The following is a 26,009-nucleotide window of genomic DNA, read 5'->3' on the forward strand; positions in this document are numbered from 1 at the left end:
AGATTTATTTGGGCATAAGAACATAAGAACGGCCGTACCGGGTCAGACCAAAGGTCCATCTAGCTCAGTATCTGTCTACCGACAGTGGCCAATGCCAGGTGCCCCAGAGGGAGTGAACCTAACAGGCAATGATCAAGTGATCTCTCTCCTGCCATCCATCTCCATCCTCTGACAAACAGAGGCTAGAGACACCATTCCTTACCCATCCTGGCTAATAGCCATTTATGGACTTAACCACCATGAATTTATCCAGCTTTCAAATAAATCTGTTAGTCTTTAAGGTGCCACCAGACTCCTTGTTGTTTTTGTGGATACAGACTAACATGGCTACCCCCTGATACTTGTAATATTAATGCGGAGACTGATGTGTTCTAACTGCGTTGGAAATTCTCTTGCGGATCTAAGCTCTGGTTTAACCAAATTAAACCAGTGCCCCCCATTTCATCTGGTTAATTGTGTTTAAATGACTTGTTCAGGCCAGTGCCTCAATGAGTAACTTTCATTCAGCTTTCCTGGCCAGCAGTGCAATCCTGACTCTGCTGAACACACCTGTTCCTCCCCAACGTCCAAACTGATCCCCTATGTATCCCCCAGGCTCCCAAGAGACCTCACTTCACTTACATGGACAGGCTGGGCATAGCCTGGGGACAGCGGGTCTTCGGTCACTCTGCCTTCAGGCATCAGAACAAATGATTGCTGGTCAGGGATGGAGCCACTGTGCTGGGAGTGGTGGGTTGAGGTGGTAAGTTTCCCTCGTGACGTCCAGGAGTTTGTCCGGCCATCGGAGGTGAGTGAGCCTCTCCCGCTGCCTGGGAACTACATTGGGCATGGTTAAAAATACCAATACTTCTCATTGATAGATTCAGGCTAATCCATTTCCCACAACATCTCCCAGGCTCTGAAAGAGATGCCCAGTGGTCAGCTCGCCCTCAGATCCACGGGCAATGCCATGTTAGCGTTGGCTTCTCTTTTAATGTCTGTGTGAATTTGGTGCTGGCCTGACAGCCCAGAGTCCCCTCACTAGGCACAGAACAGGGCCAGCTTGGGTTGCCTCGGCAAACTCCGCTGAGCGCGTGAGAGGGAGGGTAGTTGAGTGCTTGTGAACTGCGAACCAGGGAGCTCTACAGGGGCCAGCTGCGATGGTGGTTTGTGCGGCGGAGACACGTCACCCTCGGGAACTGGAGTGAGACCCGTCAACTCATTGCATGTTGGACGCTGGCCAGTCATTAGATGGGAAACAATTTTGCTCACGGCCATGCTGGGCTATTCGGTGGAAGACTCTGACTCGCATCACCCCACCCCCTGAGACAGTCCACCCCGAGCCTTTCCTCTCCCTGCTCCCCAGAGCAGAGCGAATCCAAGGGCCTTCATCGACCTTTACTCCATCCCTGTAACTTCTAATGAGATGCCTTTGCTATCTAAGCCCCATCTCCCCTTCAGATACTGCTGCTGGAGGCTGCTGCCCTAATGTCGATCTGGGCGTATCAGTGCAGAGGCCTCTCAGGTGAATTGCCTCTCCGTCTTTAAGAAATGAGCAGTCTGGGGTTTAAATCATGAGACGCTCAGCAGGGGGAAAAATGTCCTCCACTAATTGCCAAGCCCTGAACTCACTGGAACAGGATGGGCTGGGGATGAGGGTGGAGGGGTGTGTCACCACTGCTTAATTTGTCCTGGGCTCCGGCTGCTCCCCGCCCCCGCCCCCCGCCTCGAGTGCTGGCTGCGTAGCTCTCAATGGCTGGGATCTCTAGGTTTGGCAGTTCATTGTCCTGGGCTTGCCGCTTCATTTATGAAAGGAGAAAAATTGTGTGAGCCCCAGCACCTCTTCCATTACAAATTAAGCACCGGCTGCCAGCTTGGTAAGCCACCATTATTGTCACTGTACCAATGCATCATTAAAATTGCACAACAGATTCATCATCTACGGCCAGGAATCTGCTTTTTATAGGGCTCTAAATATAATCTAAAATGATCAAAGACTTTCATTAGTGCCCTTCAGGGTGGGACTCACAGCAGCCTGGTGTGTCGGGGCAGTCTCATGTGACTGGAGATACGACTTGGGGACACGCACTGATTACCAGGCAGTCCTGCAATAAATATACATTACCTGCCCAAGGTGAGGTGGCTTTGATCCCGAGAAGCTTTCTGATCCCGAAAGGGAGGAGTCAGCATTTCGAAACTGGGCTGTTTTAAGGCAGTACAGCCACTCCTGGTAATCTTCGTAGCTGGGGCAAATGACCTGGATTGAGTTTATTAGTCGGCCTGGAAGTAAGATAAATCACATGGTTAATGATGCAGATTGAGAGTCTATCTTTCTCCCCTCTGAAATCCACTGAGAATCCCCTGGTCTTTCTCCCCTCTGAAATCCACTGAGGACAAACATCCCCCGTAGGCGGGGGGGCTGCACCAGGCCCATGCACCAAGATAAGGTGTAAGTAGGACATAAGTGCTGCATGGACCTTGGCACTGGGTGAATTTCCCCTGTTGTGCATCTACCCTGGAAAAATCAGCACCTGCATTTCAGCATCGGGCCAGCTGCTGAGCTACCGGTTTTGAATGATTAAAGAGAATGAAATATGTTCCTAAACTTAGTTCATGAAAGCTTGTCTCTCTAACCAACAGAGATTGGTCCAATAAAAGATATTACCTCCCCCACCCTTCTCTTTAGTTCACAAAACACAGAATTCTTTACATTTGCTCTTTTTTTTAAAAAAGTGATAGTTACGTATATGTCATTTCAATAACTACACTCCAGTAAAAGCTGTTTTATCCGGCACGTTGGGGGAAGGAGGGGTGCCAATAAGTAAAAAATGCCAGTTAACTAAAAGGGAGGGACTTTGGGTGTGGGAGGGGATGCGGGGCTGAGGCACGGGAGGGAGTATGGAGCGCGGACTCTGGGAGGGACTTTGGGTGTGGAAGGGGGCTCAGGGCAGAGGGTTGGGGCATTGGAGGGAGCGCGGGGTGCCAGATCCGGGCGGTGCTCACCTCCGGTGGCTCCCGCAAGCGGAGACTTGCCCCGGGCTCTGGCTGCTCCTAGGCGGAGGCACAGCAGGCAGCTCTGCGCACTGCCTCCGCCCACAGGCACCGCCCCCCCAGCTCCCATGGGCCGCAGTTCCCAGCCAATGAGAGCTGCGCAGCCAGCACTCGAGGCAGGGGGAGGGGGAGCAACCGGAACCCAGGACAGGTCATCACTTGCAGGGAGCCGCCCAAGGTGAGTGGCCCCCTGATCCGGCACCCCGCATCCCCTCCCACACCCCAAACCCAGTCCCTCACCCAAACTCCCTCCCAGAGCTCACACTCCACACCCCCTCCAATGCCCCAACCCCCTGCCAGTCCCTCACCAACCAGACTATAAACCAGCATTGCAATGAAGATAAGAAATGCCAGTGTACAGAGCTTTCCGGTTGGTGAAGTGCAGATAAAACAGCTTTTACTGTACTTAAGTTTAGGCATAAATTAAAAGAGGACACAGTCAAGATAAAGAAACAATCATAACAATTGTTCCTCCCAATGTTTAGTCAACTAATGATGCTTTAAAATCACTAGGTGTAATAGAATTAAAATAAACAGGAAAATATACCTGTGGAAATTGTCCTGAATTCTGCTTTATCGTCAACATTTAAAAATTTGAGATTTCAATGACATTTCTTGTCAAAATTCAAAAATAAAAGTTGAGCAGCTCTCCCTGTCATCCTGGGGTGCCTGCTGGTTGATTTTTTTGGTATTTCAGCAGCTCTGACAGTGAAATTAGGCTAGTAAGTTTCATTTCCTGTTTGTGGGGTGTCAATTTATTTTCAGTTTCTGGCTTTCACGCAGTAGTAGAAAACGGTTTCTGAACACAGACATTTCACTGGTACAATGTAAATATGTTTCCATTGATGCAAACGTGTCTGCCCAGATTAAGTTTTGGAACCCTACCACCCCCCTGCTACATAAAAATAAAGCTCAGGGGCAAAATCTTATTTTGGAACCTAAATTTTAAATGACTGAATCGGATTCCTATAAATCAGTCTGACTGTTCTTACTGCAGTGTCCAGCATGCATCAGTCACGTACCTTCTATTAGAAAGGAGCTTTTTTGGTTTTCTTCAAAATGAACTTGTATTGCATTCAGTGGCAGTTCTCCCTGTTTGCAGAAAGGAACAGGCTTAGAATTCCACAAGGTGAGAGCAGTCAACATTTGCCCTCTTTTACTTTTTAAACTTCAGGCTCTGTATTGTAGCATCTGAACCTGTAAGTAGGAGCAGGCTCCCATTGTACAAGGTGCTGTATACACACACAAGGAGAGACAATGCAGAGATTATAGTCTGAATAGACCCGACAGCCAAAGGTGGAAGACAGGAAGCAGTATTATCCCCATTTTACAGATAAGGAACTGAGGCAGAGAGAGACTAAGGGCAACATTTTCTAAAGCACCTAAGCGATTGAGTCTCATTTTCAAATGTGACTCAGGGCTTGTCTGCGCAAACTCAGTGGCAGTGTAGCACAGACACTTCTTACATCGACAGAAGAGTTATGAAAAACCCACATCCCTGAGCGGCAGAGTTAAGCCAACCTAAGTCCCCATGTAGACAGTGCTAGGTCAACAGAATAATTCTTCTGTCAACCTACCTACCACCTCTCGGGGAGGTGGATTACCTACGCTGACAAGAGAAACCCTCCCATCAGTGTAGGCAGTGTCTACACTGAAGCACTACAGTGGCACAGCAGCACCGCTGCAAGGCAGACAAACCTGTAGTCCTCTTTGAACCAGGATTAGCTCAAAGTGCATTAACTAACTGTTCACACACACAGGGTGCACATGGACACTTAGAGGGTGGCGCAGGGTAGATTCACACCCAGCTTGCCACAGTTTGTTTGAGTAGACAAGCCATTCGTCTCACTGAGAGTCAATAGGATTTAGGCACCTAAATCACTTAGGTGTTTTCAGAAATCTGCTCCTTACAGTAGAATTTTCAGAAAGTATTTCGGTGCCAAAATACCTTTAAAAATCTGGCCCTAAGTGACTTGCCCAGGGTCAGGCAGACAGTCTGTGGCAGAGTCAGCAATTGCTCCCAGAACGTCTGAGTCTGACCCCAGTGCCTTAGCCACAATCCCAGTCTCTCCTATGAATTTTCACATAATGCACAGAAAAAAAAAAGCCTTTAAAAAAATTGTGAATGTAGCTCGAATGCCCAAGCCATGTAAATGATTTATAAGGCGTCGCTGAGCTCTGACCTGTGGAAAACATGTGCTTTCTCCTGTGCCGCTATTTTCAAATTCTAGTGATTTTCTGGTTGGTTTCCCCACATGGATTGCAAACATTGCCCTGGACAACACTTCGTTTGGTTTGGTGGACAGAATAATAAAATTGATGAAGACATTATCACTAGTTATGGGTTTAAGGATTAATATACCTTGACGTGCCATTAAGTGTCATTGTAGCGATGTCTCTCTAAATAAATCATATACAGTCGTAATGGCATGTGGTGAAATAAAATACCTAGGACCTTCCAGCTTTGCAAACATAAATCCTCTCAACAGGCCAGCAGGGAAGTGCTATTTTCTCTGTTTAATCAATGAGAGAACTGAGGAAGAGATGTTAAGTGACTTGCCTAGGGACAGTCAGAGCAGGGATTAGAACGCAGCAGGAGTTACCATTTGCCAGGGGTTTGATAGCGTCTTTACATCAGTGGTGTGGCCTTTCAGGAGAACTTCTCCCAAGAGTTAGTAAAGTCAGGGTATCAGTTAGGGTCTAAACCCCATTTTCCTGTAGTACCCCAAAGCATCCACTGGGTTTTGGGTGCACAACAGATGCAGGATTGGTCCGTATAAGAGCAGCTGACCCCAGGATTGTAAAGCCACAGCTAGTTGGAAACAATTCACATAAGAGATTTTTTTTTTTAAGCAGGGGAAACTGCAGGGCACCAGGATCTTTGTTTCTTGAGAGCCCTGTTTACTTGCAGCCGGATGTCATCATAGTCTTGTTTGTGAGCGACGGATAATTTGCACAGCAGCCAGTCGTGTTGTCTCCGGGAGAGGCTAGCAGGGCTGCCCGGGGGGGAGGCGGGATAGTATTCTATAGTATTGCAACTTTTTTTTATGGAAGGGGCCCCCGAAATTGCTTTGCCCCCGGCCCCCTGAATCCTCTGGGCGGCCCTGGAGGCTAGTGACCTCAGAGTGCGGCAGATGAGCCAGGAACTAACACGTGCTTAAAAAACAGAGGTCCAGATTCATGCAGACATCCCTAGTGATTAGGCTGAGGAAGGGACACCTACGAAACAGGCGATGGGCAGAACTGATTCCACACAGAAAGGCCAAACTCATCTGTAGTGCGGCTCAGTGCAGTTCAAAATTTTCCAGACCTCACTTCTTCTTTCAGGGCCAGATCTTCCCAGCCTATTTCACTACTGCACAATTTTTTTTCCATCCAGCCCAACTAATTGGCTCCTTGGCCTGATTCTCAGCTGCCTTGTACAGTACACAATAGGTGTGCAATGCTCCCAAACCAGAACAGTAGCGTTGTACAACACCCACTCTATGCTGGAGTAAGTCACTGCACAAGGCACAGGACAATACAGATCCAGGCTCTGAGCATATATAATTATCAGGCATATCAGAGGCAGGCAGAAACCACCATCCCCAATGAGTGTGTACAGTCAGAACAGACACCCCAACCCATCTGGGTTCCACACCCCTTTGGAGTTGCCCCTCTCGCTGACCTAAAGAGGGATTGTGAATCGATATGACTAGGCAATAAGCGGAAATCAAATATGTTCCCGCAGGTTCTTATTCTGGGCCCTCGTGAAATCAAGGGCTGTTTGTTCACAGCGCAGTGCATGGAAATCACCCGTGAAAACGCGCAGGTGCGCCCGGCAGTTCCGGCTGGCCCGTGAAAATGACGGTTTGCACTGGTACGACAAGTCGGCCTGTGGGTCTGCAGGCTCGCACAGTTCACTCTCCTTTGCAAACCTGGCCCTCGTGGGTAAGGTTGGCTTTGGGAACGGGCCTGAGGTTTGGCTGGTTGTACAGCACCACTGTTAGGGGACTGATGTGAAAACGTGGGGCTGCTGAAGAATGGAGCTAGAATAGTTTCACGGTAGTTGGGTGCTTCTTTCTACGGTCCTAGGGCCTCTGTAATAGCAGCTAGCCACATTAAAGGACAGTGAGCTAGTGATTAGAGCAACAGGGGAGGCCTGAGAGTGAGGACTCCTGGGGTCGGATCCTACCCCACCTTGGATCCTAGTCCTGGCTCTGCCACCTGCTCTGTGGGTGACCTTGCTAGGGAAAGTCCAGTCGCCACTCTGTGCCTCAGTTTCCCCATCAGGATAATAAATTATTACATCCTGCCTGTGAGGCTTTCACGAATGAGTGCGTGTGAAGCGTTGTGAGGCGCTGGGATGGAAGGTGCTGGGAAAGGGCTCGGAGTGCCGGTACATTTATTGCTCCAGCACATCTCGGTCTGACTGGCGTAACCACACCCTGATTACTAATTGCACGTCGAGCCTGCAGCTGGGAAAGCTTCTGCTGTGCGGAACATTCTAACCCGAGTATGCAGGGAAAGGCTCCTGTTCCCACCCTGCCAGCATCGCAAGTGTGGGGAAATAATGCCAACCCTCAGCAATGCCTGGCATTCCTGGTTGTGGGCAAGCCCGGGACAGAAAATCAGCTTTCAGGGTGAGGGTGGGGAGCCTCTGGGATTCCCATCTTGGCAGTCTCCAAAGCCCCACCGCATCGGAGTAATCCGCCCTGCAGCTGAGGAGAGCTGGTTGCAGCTTCGGCCAGGGCACATCAATGCTGCGTCCTACAGACCCCCTCATGGCACCGAACCTGTGACCTGTCCAGAAGGCAGTGCCAGCTGCCTGGTAGGTGCTGCCTCAGGCCCGTGGCCTGCAGAGAGGCCTGCATAGCAAGGAGGGAGGGAGGTCGCTCAGCAAGAGCAAGGGATGGGACTGTCTGCCTGGAAGCGAGCGGGGCCGTGTCGCCTGGGAGAAAAGGCGCATGATTATCCGGTACTTTATCCCCTTCCCTCTCCCAGCCACATGCTCCTCTGGCTCGTGGGGGCAGCTCCAGCTTTGGTCAGTAGCCTCGGCTATTCGCTCGCTACTCCGAAGGGAAGAAGAGCAGTCCTGTATGCAATCCTGTGCGGTGCAGGCCCAGCGCTGCGAGCTGCTGAGCGCCCAATCCCCCTCAGAGTCCTTCCTGTCAGGGGCAGGCCCAGGTCGTCAGAGCCCGGTTCCTGTCACACAAGGGCTGAGGGGGACATCACGGTCATGACTAGGGTGACCAGATGTCCCAATTTTATAGGACAGTCCTGATTTTTGGGTCTTTTTCTTATATAAGCTCCTATTACCCCCCACCCCGTCCCGACTTTTCACATTTGCTGTCTGGTCACCCTAGTCGTGGCCTGGGGAGAGTTGGACAGGTCGGAACCCCTGTCAGCCGCCGACCCCTCACTGGGCATCGAACATTGCTCTTTGCGACGCCGGGGGACACACACACACACACACACACACACACACACTCCGCTTCGCTCTGTGAATGAGGTTAGCAATCCCCAGGCGTGGAAAACACACAGGCAGAGTCCCACAGCCTCCACCTCAGCTGCTGTGGGCTCCTCTCTCCCTCCCCTGGCCCAGAGCTGGCTTCCTCACACGCACAGGCAGCTCGTCCCAGGCCGAGCCCTGGGGCCTTTTCCCATCAGAGGTGAGTCAGAACCTGCTGTCCTAAGCAAAGGCTGCACCAGCCGGCTCCATCCAGGGGGACCTGACGCTCCCCTCCCCGCAGCCGCCACCAATGGCAACTCCTGCCGTTTGCACGGAGCCCAAGAGGAAAAGCGTCTGGTGCTTTCTTCCCCATTCCTATAGCCCTGGATCTTAGCTTCCATGCTCGCGGCAGAAGCCTCGGCAGGAGGATCCTGTGCCTTGACATGTCTGTGGAAAAGCAGGTTCCTGCTGCAGTCTCACGAGCCTGATGAATCACAGCCATTGACTCCGACCCAGAGGAACTGCCTGGGAGCAAAGCCTGGCTACCCTGGCGGAAAGGAGATGCCAAGGGGGCCGGGGGTCTGGTATCACTGGCCTAGGATTTCCAAAGTGACTAGTAATTTCAGAAGCCCAGCTTGAGATCCCTTTAAAGGGGCCCTATACTCAGCTGGGGATGTTCCAGGCTCTCTGAAAGCCAGGACTCAAACCAAGTAGCCAAAATGGCTCCGTTGCTTTTGCCAAATGCAGGCTATTCTCTGGAGGGGAGGGGGAGTTATCACTGGATTCCTTCTCCCCTCACCCCAGCCCCAGCCCTCTTCTCCACCCCTGGGGCATCGAGTGTCGGGCTAGTCACAGCTGATGCTAAGGCTGCTGCTCATTCCTTTTCTGGCTTCCAAAGTATGTCCCCACCCTGCCTCCCAGGGCCAAGAGGGGAGACACTGTGGATGGTATGTCAGCGATGGGCATTTCCTGGGACCTTTGTCTTTGTGAGAGGATAGAAATACAGACCCCTCCCAGCCCTCTGTCCCTTCTGCTTCTGTTGGCTCTCTTCCCTCCAACATCTTCTGTAGGAGAGGCGCAAACTCCTCCCATTGCCACATGGCAATGGGTCTAGCAGCTTGGCTCACGCTAGGATATCACGGAGTGTTCAGTGGGTGCAGGGTCAACACTGGAATTATTGGGCCCATCAGAATTTCCCCACTTGGCCTCTCCACTCCTCTGACCTCTCTCTCCTCTACAAAGCCAGGCTCGATGGCATGGTGCTTGGAATTTTCTCACACAGCACACATTCAACCTGTGGAACTCCTTGCCAGAAGATGTTGTGAAGGCCAAGTCTACAGGCAGGTTCAAAAAAGAACTAGATAAGTTCATGGAGGATAGGTCCATCAATGGCTGTTAGCCAGGATGGGCAGGGATGGTGTCCCTGGCCTCTGTTTGCCAGAAGCTGGGAACGGGTGACGGGGATGGATCATTTGATGATTACCTGCTCTGTTCATTCCTCTGGGGCACCTGGCATTGGCCACTGTCAGAAGACAGGATACTGGGCTAGACGGACTTTGGTCTGACCCAGTATCACCGTTCTTATGAATGGCAGCCACCCATCTGCACTGGAGCTCCTGGCATTGCTCCCACCAGTAGAGATGAGCCCAGTGTTGACTACAGTAGGGAAACCCCACGGACATTTCCCATTGCTGTTAAGATTTTCATGCCTTTATGGGCAGGTCCAGATGTTGCTCCGGATCCTCACTCTTCACCCAGTACTCTGTGCAGCACTCTTCAGCTTATGGTAAAATGTACTCGGTGAAGACAACAAGCAAACCCAACGCACCTGGCAACCTCATCTCCAGCCAGCCAACTCCCTGTGCCCCTCCCCAGAGAAACCCTGCATCACACGGGCCATCTCTGCCTGAGCAATTGCAAGCGGATGCTATGTTTAAAGGAATACCAACCCGCTTTCAGCCAGCTAGATGGAGCCAGCCCAGGGTGAGCGGAGATTGCTGGGGAGCATTGCAGGGTGTGTCTCAAGCTGGAGAGGATCGCAGGGTTGCTACCCAGCCAGTTCTGAGCCACAACGAAACACAGAAGCCGCCTCCTCCCAGACACTGAAATACCCAGGCAGTGGACTCCCTCACCTGTGGACTTTTGCAAGGTGGTTCTCATGGGAGGATACCTTACAACATCCTTGTGCCACAGTGTTGGCTTACTGGTCACAGAACAGGGTTGCAGCAAAGGGAGAGAAAGCAACCAAGCACAGAGGGAGCCTAAATGAGTGAAGGGAATTTGGGGGAGAGAAAGGACTTGAAAATGCACATACCTTAAAGTAGAGGCCATGGCGCTCTTCGGAGACGATCACCAGCGTGGACGGGTACAGGATCAAAAGCCGGTCGTGCTGCTCCTGAGGGAGGCCAGGGGAAGAGAGTTAGCATCAGAAGAGGCACTGGGGCCTGATCCAAAGCGTACGGCCCTCAATGAGAGGCTTTGCATTCTTTCCATGGTCAGGGGCTAGGTCCGTGAAGTATAGGTGCCCGTATTCTTCTACAACCGCCGGAAGTGCAGCTTCTAGACAAGATTCCAGCTGGCTCCAAAATTCTGCCTTGACCCTGCCAACACTTACACACATGCTTAACTTTACACCCGGGTCATCCCACTGAGTGCAACTGCTGCTCTTGTGTGCAAAGTTAAGCACACGCTGAAGTGTTTGCAGGATCAGGGGCCTATGATTTTTCCTTCCAGGGAATTTGGTGGGTGGGGGAGGGATTGACATTTCTTTTAGTATATGAATCAAGCTGCTGCTTTCCCTTTCTTTTAACACACACACACAAGTCATGGATTTGCACATCACAACACACCTGGCACCTCGACGGGTCTGGTGCTGCTCTCTAGCTGTGCCCAGTGGCTCTTGTGTTGATCCACAGAGGCACAGCCAGCCCGGGGGACACGCAGGCACTTCCTTGCCTGCAGTGCTAAGGCCGGGGGATGCAGGATGGAAGATTTGCTTTAGTACCTAGGACAAGCATGGGAAAGGGTCTGAGTGGGAGGAGCCTGCTAGTGTGAAAAGGAGGAGGGCTGAAGAAAATGGTGCCCCCTATTGGAGTCTCGTTGTACAGACAGATTTTTTTTCCTGTTACTGGATCGATTAACTTTTCCCGGGCAATAGCAAGTCACTTCATTTATTCAGGATCTTACCTGGAAAGGCAAATGCTGCAGCTTCACTTTAGAGACGCAGAGGACATCACCTAGGGACTCCCGCTGGGTCCCTCTCCATTCTTGGACAGGCGTGTTCTGCACAGACCACCTCAGTTCCTCTTTCCCTATGGAGTTCTGCTTCCAGTCGCTCTAAGGAAATAGGGAACAATGAGCAGGCACATGAGAACCAGGCGGAAAGAACGGAAAAACCAAGCTTAATCACAAGCCCTAAAGCCTCTCCTCTGCCTGCACCCCAAATTCAACTGGAAGCTAAACTAAACCACGTTTTAAGGTCTGGGAAATTCCATTAACTGTTTTCTTCTCCATCACTTATCATATTTGCACTGCCGGACTATCGCTGAGAGTGGGAGAGTTTAACTAGGAGACAAGCTGGTCTCAGGATATATTTCAAGCTTGGCTGGAAGCAGGAAAGAGTAAAAACCTGGTGTGAAAACAAGAGTTCCATCCCACAATTAATGATTTGCCGGAGTTTCCTTGTCTGTAAAATGGGGTTGGAACAGTCTTGGAGAACTATGTGTGAAAAGCGCTGGACGCATGCTGAGAGAGAGGAAGTGATTGGTCTAGCATCCCACACAGGGTCAGTAGCAGAGCCAGGAAGAAAACGCAGCTGTTGACTTTAGTCCTGTCTCCGAACCACCCTCTTCCTTCGAAAGGTTTGGCAGATTTGGGAAATATGCAGGAGCATCCACGGTTTGGGGTGTTTATTCAAGCTGAAGCCAAACCTCTGAACTTCCAGAGGTTTCTCCAGCATGACAGCTCATTCCTGTTTTCTTCCATTAAACACACCCACCAATACATCCTTTTAAAGGACCCTACCCATGCAAAAGCTCAAGAACTCAGAGGCGTAGAAAAAGGAAGTTCCAAAATTAAAACACACACACACACACTGTGCCCACTCTTCATTGATGAATGTTACTTATGAGGCAGTGTCAGCTAAAGATTAGCGCAGGTGACTGGGAATCTGTACCCGCCTTTGCCACTGTGTCACCTCTCTGGTCCTCCCCCACCTCAAATGTGTAAACTGGAGCTGCGCTACAGGCCTCAGGAGTAATGACCATTTGTACATAAAAGGCTTGATTAGAGCGGCGCTGACAGATGAAAATCCACATGCCTTTCCAAAGCCTATTTTTACAATAGCAACAGGTCCCTGCCTAATAAAATCCCAGACTGCAGCAACCCCTGACTGACAGCGCAGCCCACGGACTCGTTAGGCAGGTTCTCTCGGCTGACGGCTGATTTCCTGTCTGCTCCTGGTGGCAGGGGCTGCTCCCCTCCGTCAGCTGAGAGATGTTTGATGGGTGTGGAAATCATTGCTCGCTTTTCCCATTCGCGAGCGCTCAGCTGTGAGAGGCAGACTGGAAATTATGAGTGGTTGGCCTGTCAGACGGCTCCTGCCAGACAGCTTTGCTTTTCAGTGTACCAAGCCCGATGATTCATGCTGGGAGCAAGCTGACGAGGGTGGCTGCGCTGGTGGTTTGGAGCAGGAGAGATTTTGCCCAGAAAGAGTTTCTAGGTGAAGGCTTTTGAAGGGGCCTCCGATTGGACAGGTAGTTGTGGGAACAGCCAGTCGGTATTACGCCTTTTATCTCTCGGGCACACATGTCGTCTAGCTGTGAGTGCAGCCCAGGGCCACCCAGCTCAGACTGCTGAACCTGATGGAGCAAGGCTTTCCCTTGCAACTGGAAAGGAATCGGACAACAGTACCATTTCCTCTCCTTCCCCAATCTTTGACGACTTCCCTTCTCTCTACTTTAGCCCTCCTTACCTGGTCGCTACAAGTGATAAGTTAGATCAAGGAGGACTCTTGGGTTCCATCCCTGGCTCTGCCACTGCCTGTGTGACCTTGGGAGAGTTACCTAACCCTGTTGGTGCCTCAGCTTGCCCCTCTGTGAAATGGTGAGGATAATAATCAGCTGGCTCATGAGGGCGTTGAGGGGCTTAAATAAATGCATGCAAGGTGCTTGGAGGTCCTCAAACGGAAGGTGCTGTAGCAGGGCAAAGTTATCTGTCATCACCATTGCAAGACAGTATTCTCTTCCAAACCTGGCTTGGCACTGCTCCATAATACCAGAAGGGGTTACTACTGAGCGAGGCAAGGCATCTTGCTTTCCCTCCTGCTTCCCTGTGCCTCCAGCTCCTGCTGGCCCATGGAGAATGAGATCAGAACCGCAACTGAAGCCCAGGCGTCCTGCATATCAGCAGCCTTTGGCACTTGCAATTAATAGTTTACACTAGCCAACGGAAGTGGTTGCATCTGGGGAGGGGAATTTGAGGTGCTCCCACTCCCCGCTGAAGTGCTCAGCTGCTTCACCCGGGTCCCCAGATATCAGGAGTAAACCACTGCATCATGGTGGCACAAAGGATTCTGGGACACAGAGGAAGATGGGCTCTGAGTATCCCTGACAGCAGGGCCAAGGTACGCAGAAGGTTAAGAACAACCGATTGAAAGCCTGAGATCATCCTGTTCCCGACCACGGCCCACCACGTCACTAACCTGAGATAGGAAGGACCCGTCCAGGTTCCCCCCATTCAGGTGGATCTGTTTCTCCAGGTGATAAAGCCATCGCTTGAGCTCTGACTCGCTGGGGCAGTACACGATAAGGGGGTTCAGCAGGGGACCTAGGGACCCAAGGCAGAAGATGATCTGAGTACATACAGCAAAATGCTAAGTGCTACCCTGGCACAGCATGCAGCACCAAAGGGTTAATCAGCTCCCCCTGGTTGCTAGGCAATAGTGTACTGTGCTCAGCCAATGAGAGAGGTTGTTCTGGTGATGTAATACTTGTCATTGGCTGAGCCTAAGGTCTCATGTTGCTGGGAGAATGTTGTAAGAGGAGAGTTTTCCTGCTTGCTAATATAGTTCTTAAAGGGGCCCTGTCAGGGAGAATTTGATCCCAAATGTCGGTAGTATAAAAACACAGCTTCTGTGAAACTTGAGATCGCTGCAAATGTTTTTATTTCATACAAAAATCCAGTCCAGAAAAGTGTTTTTAAAATTCCTCTACAACCCAAACACTGCAGCAATGTGCTAGTGCTTGAGAAATTGACTAGAAAAGGCTAGAACCAAAAGGAAGATGTAACTGACTATTTTCACAATCTGAGTCTAAGCTGTACGCACAAATATTAAAACAAACAATAGGGCAAAGTCGGTCCAATTTTTAATGTTCTTTCCTATGTAAATATTATAGGTAAAAGAATAAACATTTTTATAGTATTTTTTTAAAACAATCTTAAAGTGTTCCCTTAATGAAAGCAGTGGGGATTTCCTCTGTTGTGGCAACTGTCACTGCTTGCTGCTGAATTTTTAAAAACCCATAAATTTGAGCAATGTTTCAATTGCCATTAAAGGCAAATACACAATAGCACCAATCCCAGGCAACATGTTCACAAATTCACCAAATAGCATATTACTGTTAACCCATTTGTTATGTATTTGTCACTTTCACGTTTTTGCCGTAAATTCACATATATGACTACAGTAGCTCTACCAAGCTGCTTGCTTATTGCGTTACCAAATAAAATGTGTGCCAGACCATGTATAACTGCTCTCAGACATAGCCTTGCTGGATGGAACGACGCTAGCCACTGCTGATTTTAAGATTTCAAGCTGTCATTTGCTTAGTGTGCATACCAGAAGTCTCTCTCACCTCTTACCAGTCACTGTGATAAGACCCTAGTGACGTAAATAAACCACTTCCGGCTGGCTGTGTAATGTTCACCACCATTAATAATTAACTAGATGCCTCCCAATAAAACTGTATTAGATGCACTGTAAATAAGATTCTGATTTTAGCATCTGCACGGTTGGGGAGTATTGAGATGAGCAAATTCACAATATGCCATCATAAAAAATCATCCTCATCAGGGTGATACTTTGCCCCTCTGTGGAATCTTTCATCTCAGAATCCTAACCTGTTTTACAAGCGTTAATTAATTAAGCCTCTCAACACCACTGTAAGGCAGAAAAGGTGCCACTATGTCCATTGTACAGGTGAGGATATTAAGACACAGAGCGGTTAAGTGATGTGCTCCTTTAGACTGCAAGTTCTTTAGGGCAGGAACTCCCTCATAATTATGTGAGTTTACACAGCAACTAGTACAATAGGGGCCTCAATCTGACTAGGTTTTCTGATATTAATCACGTGACATAATGTGTCTGGGACAGGAATAGAACCTAGCGTGTTCTCACTGAAATGAGAGTCATTGGATTCCCTGTTTGACCTTGTGGCAAGTCACTCAGCCTCGGTGCCTCAGTTTCCCCATCTGTAAAGTGGGGCTAATAGCACTGCGCTCCCTCCCAGGCATGTTATGGGGATAAATACGTTAATGCCTGACGTGTTCAGACTCTATGGTCAGAGGGGCAACACAGGTACCTCGCCAGATGCCCAGTACCCTGCTCCATGAATAGGGCATGACCCTTGACCTCCCGCTGGGTTTGTTTTTACACCTTTCTCAAAGGCTAGCCAGGAAAACCTGGCCAGTGGCTGTTTTTGTTGCCACATCCAAGCTAAGCTTCAAAGGGAGAGAAAAAGAGAAAAGAAATTAATGTCTCAGCCTGAAGCCCTGGGACATACTCTGAGCTCCTGTGACCAGCTGCTCGGGTGGCTGTGACACTAGAGCAGGGAATGGGGGGCGGTAGCTGCATTCCCAGTGCCCCAAGAGTACGTCTGCTCTGGAGTCAGGGTGCATCCAGGTTTATGAACCTTTCCCAGCCCCCGAGTTCCTCTCTTCTGTTCCACATCCTCTGGCTCTCTCCTGGCACCATCGTGGTGGGGCCCATAGGCTGAAGGACACTGATGCAAGCCATTGTGGCGTATGGTGCTTTTCTAGGTATGACAGATTTATTACCAGACCAACTCTTGCTGCACTAAGAAACCGAGAGTGGAAATTATTGGGGGAAGGAACAGGTGCAAGGGTGAAAGTGTTGACCAGAGATACACTCTGGGTTAGGAACCCAACGCTGGCCGCCAGCCCTCTCGTTCTTAGAAGCCTGTCAGAGATCAGAGGCACTAGAGGACTTCTGTGTACATCAGAGAGCTCCGTCCTTACATGGTGTCTCCACTACTGGCTGGCAGCATCCGATGATGATACCCATAATTATACAGTTGCCAGCAGAGGGTGCAGAATTGAACAGGAGAGGCACAGGAATTCATAGGACCCTGTCAAAGTCACTGGCTTTCAGCAGGGGATGGTCTTGTGACTAAAGCCCTGGACTAAGAGTTAAGAACCAGAGGGCCTCTCCCCAGCTTTGCCACTGATTCCCTGTGTAACCTTGGGCATGTCACTTATCCTCCCTGTGCCTCCGTTTCTCCCTCTCTAGCAGGGGAATAATACTTAATGGCCTCACAGAGGGAAGTGAGGATTCCTGAGTTCATGTTTGTACAGCTCTTTCCATTTTCAAAGCACTAAGTATCACTATTTCTTCCTGTCCCGACCCTCTTCTATATGTATTCATATTATGGTAGTGCTTAGGGGTCCCAATAATGGATTGGGGCCCCTTCGTGCAAGGCGCTGGCCACTCAGAACAAAGAGAAGGTCCCTGCGCCACATAGCTTCCAGTCCAAGTAGAAGACGAGAGTCAACAGATGGTGTGACAGACCTAGGGCAGTGGGGTGCAGGAGTCTGGTAGAGGGCAAATATACTGGTCACTGGGTGAGTAGTTTTCTGTTCCCTGAGTCACCAGAGCAGGGGCTGCACTAGAGTAATCAGGAACCTGCTAGAACCAATTAAGGCAGCCAGGCTGATTAGAACACCTGCAGCCAATCAAGGCAGGCTAATCAGGGCACCTGGGTTTAAAAAGGATCTCACTCCAGTCAGGTGAGGGGGAGCCAGAGGAGATGAAGTGCGTGTTAGGAGCTGGGAGCAAGAGGCACAAGGAGCTGAGAGGGTGTGGGTGTGGCTGTGCTGCTGGAGGACTGAGGAGGACAAGCGTTATCAGACACCAGGAGGAAGGTCCTGTGGTGACGATACAGAAGGTGTTGGGAGGAGGCCATGGGGAAGTAGCCCAGGGAGGTGTAGCTGTCATGCAGCTGTTACGGGAGGCACTATAGACAGCTGCGATCCACAGGGCCCTGGGCTGGAACCCGGAGTAGAGGGCGGGCCTGGGTTCCCCCCAAACCTCCCAACTCCTGATCAGACACAGGAGAAGTTGACCCAGACTGTGGGGAAGATCACTGAGGTGAGCAAATCTGCCAATAAGCGCAGGACCCACCAAGGTAGAGGAGGAACTTTGTCACAATGGATACAAAAAAACAGATCAGGGGAGCAACAATGATGTAATGATTCATAGAGTCTAAGGCCAGAAGGAAGCTCTGTGATCACCTACAGCGTAGCACCGGCTGTAGGACTTCCCGGAGTTAATTCCTGTTGGAACCAGAGCAGGTCTTTTAGAAACACATCCCAGCTTGGTTTAAAAATTGCCTGCAATGGAGAACCCACCACACAGCCCTTGCTAAGCTGTTCCAGTGGCTAACGACCCTCGCTGTTAAAGACGTGCGTCTTATTTCTAGTCTGAAATTGTCTCGCTTCAACTTCCAGCCAGGGGATCTTTTTCAGCCTTTGTGTGCTAGATCAGAGCCACGCCTAGGCAGCGGGATAAGCAGTGGTCACACCACATAGTTTGCTTAGTGCAATATATTATTGCATTAATGCATTAAAATTCCTCACTGCGAATTATGTCCTAGTTTCATGCAACATCTTTGACCTGAATCTCTGGAGGACTGCGCGTCTAAATGTGGTTTGAACATCTCACAAGGCACCTGGCGGCTCAGGGAGGTGAGTCTCAGAACCTGCTACTTTTATCACCGTAGAGACGGAGTCGGTTGACCTGGGCTTTGAGTCTCACTCCCATGTCACCCCGCTCGCTGTGGAGACAGACTCACACTGGCCCACACGGGAGCAGAGCCATGGAGGCAGTTTTGCCGCACGTGCAGATGAACTGGTACCTGAGCACTGGCAGTGGGTGGGGGAAGAGAACATACTGCACAGGAAATGCAGAACCACGAGGCTTTGACCCGGCAAAGAGTTCCCAGGATATCCTGGTTTGCCATTTGGGATATAGCAGCCTTGGGGGCGTGGGAGGTTTCGCAAACCTCAGAAACTATTTCTTGAGCTGCTGAAGGTGGCGGACCTTTACCCTGCAGCATGAGCTCACGTTCCAGCCTCCCCCAAGGGCCAGTCACACTGAACAAGTAGAATCAAACATGGAAGAGCGGCCTTGCTCTACATCAGGGAGACCACAGTCATGTGTGTTCGGGGGATGGGCAGATAGCCAGGCACAGCAGGGATTGGATTCAGGATTTGTATCTGAATTCCTCTGCCTCCCTGCTGCTTTGTCAACCCCCTTTCTTCAGCGGGACAACAGCCTCACAAAGCTTGAGTCCAGCTTCCCTACCTACAGCATTCGCGGGTGTTTGAAATCCGTCAGGACGAGTCCGCCCCTCCCTATTGGGGATGTCTCTTGAGCTCCAAGATGCACAGGTGCACAGATCCCCAGCCCCTCAGAGACTGGCCAAAGGGGTTTATGGGATCTGGTATAAGGGAACAGTTACAGCTCAGCAGTCTCTTGGGGGGAGCTATGGCCTAACCAGATGTCCCTCTGATTAAGGTAAAAAAAAAATGTTTTTACGGTGGGGTGGTTCTATGACTCATTTTCCAGCCTGGCTCACCTAAGCACGTAGACCCCAGGCACCATGCACAAATTAGCTTTGCTAGCTCCGTATCTTTATGGGGTTGTTAGTTACCTCTGCCTACCACTCTCGGTGGCTCTGGACTGCCGTAATTCAACAATGACTAAGTCCCAGTGAGCCTTCAGCTGCTGGGAAAGCAGGTTTGTTATCCCAGGAAGCCTTTTATAATGCGAGATGACTCAGAATAAAATTCAAAAAAGAGAGGAGGACTTTGGCAGAAGGGAAGTTGGTTGATGGTTATCCAGTGCTGATAGGGCAGTTCTGATGCTACCGACTGAGGATAAAGAGCATCTCTCATTGCTATTGTTATTAGTTTTCTATATGCGAGGGGCCCTGATTGGCTCCGCTGTGCAAGGTGCTGTACATACACATAGTAGGAGACAGTCCTTGCCTTTAAGAGCTTATAGTTGAAACAAACCACACAGCCAAAGGGAGCACGCTTATCTCTGTGTCAGGATGAAACGGGGCACCCCAAGGCACGAAGAAACTGAGTGACTTGCCCGGAATCACACAGGACTGGGAACGGAATCCGCATCTTTGGGCCCCAGTCAGCCTTAACCTCCAGACCACTCTAGCTCTAGGCTCTTTCTTTGCAGTTCTGGACATTGTCCTAGAAGGGAGGTTTGAGAGCAATGGGGGAGATAGGCTGTCTAATAAGGTTAACACTGTGCGGTTCAAACCCTATTCTCTGAAGCACCCTTCCCCTTGGGATGGGGCTTCCCACTAAGCATGGCCACATCACGACCAACTCAGGCTTCATTCTCTCCTCGAGCCAGAGCCAACAAAGCAGCACTAACCTGTAATGCGGAACGCGTGTTCCTCCCGCTCCGCGCTCTTTGCCTTTTCGGTTTCACACACGCTCAGCTCTTTCAGCGGCAGCAGCCCCTGCATAAGCAGAACGCACCATTATTACCTCGGCAGCTTGGCTTCTGGTGCCAAAGGATCCGACGTCTTCAGAGAGGCACCGTCAGGCAGTTTGGGCTCAGACTGTTAGCTTGCCAAACCTCCTCCGAAGGGAAATATTTTGGGGCCTGAGTCTCTTTACTCTAAAACAAGGCCTCGTTCCACTGCAAAGGGACCTAAGTGTAAATGAGCATCAGACCTTAGTCAACTCCCATTTACTTCAGTGGGGTCAAGATTTCATCCTTCGTCCTTAACATCAATGAGAACAGGATCTTGTTGTTTTCAGATGTTCCTCTGGCAGTCATAGAAACCCAAACAAAACAGTGCTGGGCTAGTGCAAAAGAATCAGAAAGTGAAACTGACAATAGATAAAAAGGAAAATTGACCAGGCTACTTTCAATGTCCAAACTGAGCTGTTTGCAAAATGTAAACAAACAGCATAATGGTGACAAGTGTGAATTCAGCCCAAGTGCTCATAGTTAGGCATGTACTTAAAATACCTCTCTAAATCCAAGCTGTAAGGAGCACTGACCACAATAATATCTAGGTGCCAATACTGATGCATTAATTCTTTTCTAATTCTCTCCGTATTAGTCTAAGGGACTGTTAGTAACAGAGACAAAGGATTTTTAAATACGGTTTATATCTTGACAATGTGTCTTCACACTTGAAGGCCAGTTTGCTGGGTGACTCAAGAGGTTGCTTTGTCATAATGAATTTACCTCAAGTGACTTAGAAGGCAATAAATCATTTCAGAAGGGGCTGGATTCTGCAAACATCTGCAAAACAGCCTTGCACAATTTTACTTGCTGAGGGAGAGGAGTGCTTTGTTTTGGAAGGACATACAAAATCTCCTTTGTTTTTCCTTATCAGCAGCATCACAGTAAAAGATGGGTAAATAGATTCGGTGCCTGGGGTAAGTTTTCATCACCATTTTGCAAGGCTGACTTCAAGTATCCTCCCCAGACCTTCCTCTCCCTCTGTTTCTCCCCCTTGGCTTGAAGGCCAAGATTTTTTTTTGTTGTTGGTTTTTTTAAAGGTGCTACAGTTAGGCTCATAAAACCATATCCAGGCACCCAAATCAGTTCTTTGATTTTCAAAAGTGCTGCACACAATACAGCTCTTGTAAAGGCCAACATGACTTTCTGGGTGTTCAGGATTTCTGCAAGTCTGCCCACTTATTTGGGTACGTAAGTATTATTTTTATTTATTTGCATTACAGTAGCATCTTCAGGCCCCAGGTGTGCTAGGTGCTGTACAAACACAGCAAGAGACAGGCCCTGGGCTGAAGAGCTTTCAGTCTGCATGGATCAGACAGACAAAGGTGGGAGGGGAAACTGAGGGCCATGACTTGGCTAAGGTCATGTGGCAGGTCTAGGAACAGAACCCAGATCTCCTGACTCCCAATCCAGGGTGCTAATAGACCATGCTGCCTCTTGACTGATACCTGCCCAGGTGCGCCGGCAGCCTTTTTGGCGCCCTTGGCGGTGGAAGGTTCTGCCCCTGAAATACCGCCGACAACCGCGGTAACCCCCACCCCCCAAATGTTAGCGCCCTAGGCAACCGCCTAGGTCACCTAATGGGTTGCACCGGCCCCGTACCTGCCCCTTCATTTCATGGCAGTGCAAAGACGCGTTACCTGATAGGTCAGTCCATTCGAGCCAACAGACTGAAAGTACAGGTAGGACTGGAACAGTTCCAAGTAGCAGTCGTTCACCTCCTGTGGGAAAAGGACACGGTGAGGTTTGCCTCAGGGGAGACGCACTCCCCAGGCTTCACTCTGCTCTGGGGGGTTTACTGGAGAATGGGCCGAACAACCATTTATGTCAGTAACCAAAGGAAAGACCCATTCTGTTTCCAGGCACAGCTGCTAACCATGAAAGCAAGGCCAAATTCTCAGACCCGGTGGAAACCTGTGCATGGTATGGGAATAAAACCACCTCCACAGCATCCCACAGGCTAGAGGATAAGACCCTCCTGATATCCTCCTATCCTCCCCTCTATTCCCGGGCCCAACAGTGGTAGGTTAAGGCAGGGCCACATGGTTCAGCAGCCTCAAGTCCCTAAATACTTCAAAGGGCTCCCAAGATGCCAACCCCTCCTTCAAAAATGAATGACGTTTGTGTTGTGAGAAGGGAACCCCTGGCATTCCGCCACTCCAAGCCCCACAACCAACCCTCAGAAAGATAGGCTGATCCTGTTCCCATTGAAATCAATGGCAAAACTTGCCCTGATTTCAGTAGGGCAGCCTCACAGCTGATGTGAGGGAGCTGAAAGCACCATGTTTATCATTATTCCAGGCCACGTTTGATCCATCCCTGGGAGGAGAATTAGGTTACTTTTCAAACAGTCTTTTTCTCTACTGAGATCGATCGGCTCCATCTCCTCTCCGTTACCAGGGGGAATAGACCCGTGCAGTTACACTGTCTGCATCCAGATGCACCAGGGCTTACCTGGCAGTGCTGGAATTTAAATTTGACCTTGGAGTAATAGATAATTTTCCCCAGATTTCTTACAACCGTCTTCCTCCGCCCTTTCTTGAACAGGCTGGGAAACCGCTGGTCCAAGTTTTCCTTTTGATTTTCCTGGTTCGTGATATTCTGTACCAAGGAAACAAATAATCACAGAGCTGAGTGCTGGTGGGGCCCATCAACATCTGCAAGAGATGTTAGCAGAGCTGCCTTTCTTTAGAAAGGGGTCCTGGGTGAGTGCCCTGGCTAGGTTGTTTGTTGTTTCGTCTCCATGCCAGCCTGGGAGCTGGGATTTTATTACTGCTGCAAGACTTGGTTCCCTCCCCATCCAGGGGGATATTTTAAAACAAACTCGGATCATCTGGTTGGTAGAAACAAGTTATAAATTTTAGGCCTCTCGACTTCGCAGTCACGCTCCGCTTACCAAGCTGATTGGTTTAATGTGGCCCTAACCCAGTTCACTTGGACAAGGAGTGACCCAAGGTGTGCACAGCTGAGTGGTCTCAGTTTATAAACCTCTGTGCAGTTTCTTTGGTTTAGCTCTGCCAGGGCTTCCTCCTACCCACCTCTCCCTGCTGATCGATTACATCCCCCTCCTACTGTGTTTTTAAATCCCTGCTGTTTAGAGGTGCTAATAGCTATCTGGACACAGGGATTCATATTTATTGGGATCAGCCCTATGCTACCACACCCATCCGTGTTCTCTGCGGCTTCCCCTGCTCTAATCTCTCCCAGAACACCTTGGAGCTAAATTCCCTCCCATTGCGTGTGTGCTCCCCGTCCAATCCACACCAGAAAGGCACAAAAAGAGCCATGCAGGATGCAGACATGGGGAGAAGTCGATCAAAACAAAAAAGAGAGAGAGACTGGGCTGCAGCTAATAGCCACCAGCATTGCTCAGCTGCCCAGTGCATTGTGTCGAAAGCAGGCTGTGTGCGTACCACCTCCACAGAGCACAGCTTGACAACTGCCGGTATAGCTCAAGGAGCAGAATGCATGTTGGCCATAATGCCCGCTGAAGGTAATGGGATCCTGGCCATTGGCAATGGCCATTGGATCAGGCTCCAAATGAACTTGGCCTAACGGAACATGGTGGAAAATAGGGTTCCTCCAGAAATGGTTTATTCTAGGGAGTTCCTGGTGGCTCAACAAATTCAAGGCTGAATCCCCTGGCTGAAGTTGCCCTCCGTAAAGGCCATTGTGATGCATCCTCTGGAGAAGGTTAGGAGAAGCCAGTGGGAGCCAGAGGGCTGGGAAGAGACAGACATAAAGGCATGGTCTGGCAATCTCAGGGGATGCTGCTTGCATCATTTCCTGAGTCCCAGGTGTACGGAAACTTCTCCTGTTGTGCAATGAGCTGGGCTGTGAGGTTCACACACTATTCTGCTCTGGTGCCCATCACTCGAGGATCTTCTGAGCCCTCTCCAGCAGGACTAGCATCCGACATACAGTCCCTGAGAATTTATTTTGGAAAGAGCAATTTCAGTGCATGTTGTTTTGTAGGGGGAGGTTTCGGGGAGGGATGTGCCTCACTTAGACTCACATCCTGATGCCCTCAGTCGGCTTGTGCTTGAGTCCTGGAGGTCAGATGAACCATTGCAATTGTGTTGCAAACAGAGAAGGCCAAGGAGAGGCTGCATGGGGGGCATGAGACCCCCTGTGTCCTACAAGGGCCGTGTACACCAAGGCTTGCCTTGCCTTCATGGATTATCTGGAGGCAGGGGCTGGAGGGGGGATAGGGATGGCTTCCTTCCTCCACCCCAAATCTCCTTTGTTCTAAAACTTCATAAGATGCACGAGCACCCAATCGACCCTGCCCATAGCCTGTGATCAGGTGGGCATAAGAATTTGCTCTTTGAGATGTCCATGTCCCAGCTCAGCTCTATGAGGAGGCCGCGATAGGGTTTGTATCATGTGCTTGCCAAGCAGGGAGGTCATCCAGCTGCACCCCCCTCTCCAGATGGCAGGGCTACCAAACACATGACAGAATTAGATGATGGGGGCGGGATTTAAGGTTTAAGTGTCAGAAAATCTTTCTTTCCAGAGCAGCGTTTCCAGGAACAACAAATCCAGGTGCTGCAGATAGATTGGGGGGGGGGGGTCAAGTGACAAACCGACAGCCCCGTACATACAGGGCAGCCCAAACAGCCAGCGCTTTCTCAGAGCTGATGGAGAACCTGACTAGTCCCCATGTGCCCATTTGTAATGCTTGGTGCCAAGGAGACAGCTGCAAAAGCCCCATGATAAACCAAGAGCTGCAGCCACTAACCAGACCCATTCTGCTGCCGCCTAGGTGAGCTCGCCCATCAGGAAGAGATCCGCTGGACTGGCCATTTTAGAGGCATCAACCGGTCTCAGGTTAGAGAGAGGAACTGGTTAACCAGTGACAGGCCGCTAATGGTTTTTGGAGTCCTTTATCTGCAAAAGCGGGAGTTCCTGTCACAGCTTAATTGAATCTAGATAATTACTTTTTGTCAGGCCCAAGTAAAATCCCCCAGCGCCCCAGAGGGCTTCATCAGAAATGTTTTCCTCTGGTTTCCAACCGTCTGCAGACTAATCAGCATCTGTGCGCAGTGTCAGAGAACATGTGACTGGAGGTGGGAACCTGCTAACTGCCAATTAATGAGCTCACCGAGAGGCAATTAAGTGCAGAAGAAAGATTAAATATTTGCTACAGGCCTCGGTGGAGGGCTGACTGATCAGCTGCCAGTCGGGGAAGCAATAAAGAATACAGGCTGATAACAACAAAGCTGTTCAGCATGCATGGTGTCCTGAGGTGTGTTAAAACACAGGAGCTCTCACAGGGACATGGACCCGTTGAATTTGGCTCCAAATTTCAGTAAAAAAACCCCTGTAAAAATAACTTAAAACCAACATAAATTATCCCATTCGTTTCCGCTTTTACTTCCACCACATTCAGTTGTTCATTTGCTTTTTCATCTAGAAATTCCCCATCCAGTGTTTGCCATCCACATGTTTTCTTTTGAGATATGATACGTGTTCTGGTAGTGCCCAGTAAGCCCAGTCGTGTGCTAGGTGTTGTGTAAATGCAGAACCAAAAAAAAAAAGCCCCGTCCGAAAGAGCTTACAATCAACGGATAAGAGGAGAGAGAAAACACAGCGGGGGGGGGGGGATGGAGGGAGCACAGAGTAACACACGAGATTATTGTGAACAGCGTGAGACGCAGTGGTCCCAGCTGCCTAACCAACCTTGCAGTCTTGTGCTAGCACATGAGATCTAGAAACAGAAATTGACTAAGAACATAAGAACGGCCATAC

The 26,009-nt window shown here is 49.9% G+C and overlaps 1 protein-coding gene across 1 annotated transcript in view; it reads right to left on the minus strand.

The window, feature by feature from the left end:
- The window catches only part of PLEKHN1 (pleckstrin homology domain containing N1), a 44,028-nt gene that overhangs the window by 8,168 nt on the left and 9,851 nt on the right, over positions 1–26,009 (minus strand). Inside the window, exons 3-11 of the mRNA XM_044996674.1 lie at positions 22,713–22,859; positions 21,899–21,979; positions 20,154–20,241; positions 14,163–14,287; positions 11,648–11,797; positions 10,776–10,856; positions 4,053–4,122; positions 2,105–2,259; positions 622–816 (exon numbers count right to left, since the gene is read on the minus strand). Of these exons, the coding sequence (XP_044852609.1) occupies positions 622–816; positions 2,105–2,259; positions 4,053–4,122; positions 10,776–10,856; positions 11,648–11,797; positions 14,163–14,287; positions 20,154–20,241; positions 21,899–21,979; positions 22,713–22,859 (1,092 nt within the window). The remainder of the gene's footprint in view (positions 1–621; positions 817–2,104; positions 2,260–4,052; positions 4,123–10,775; positions 10,857–11,647; positions 11,798–14,162; positions 14,288–20,153; positions 20,242–21,898; positions 21,980–22,712; positions 22,860–26,009) is intronic.

Source organism: Mauremys mutica, chromosome 21, assembly GCF_020497125.1.
Source record: "Mauremys mutica isolate MM-2020 ecotype Southern chromosome 21, ASM2049712v1, whole genome shotgun sequence".
Classification (NCBI taxonomy): domain Eukaryota; kingdom Metazoa; phylum Chordata; order Testudines; family Geoemydidae; genus Mauremys; species Mauremys mutica.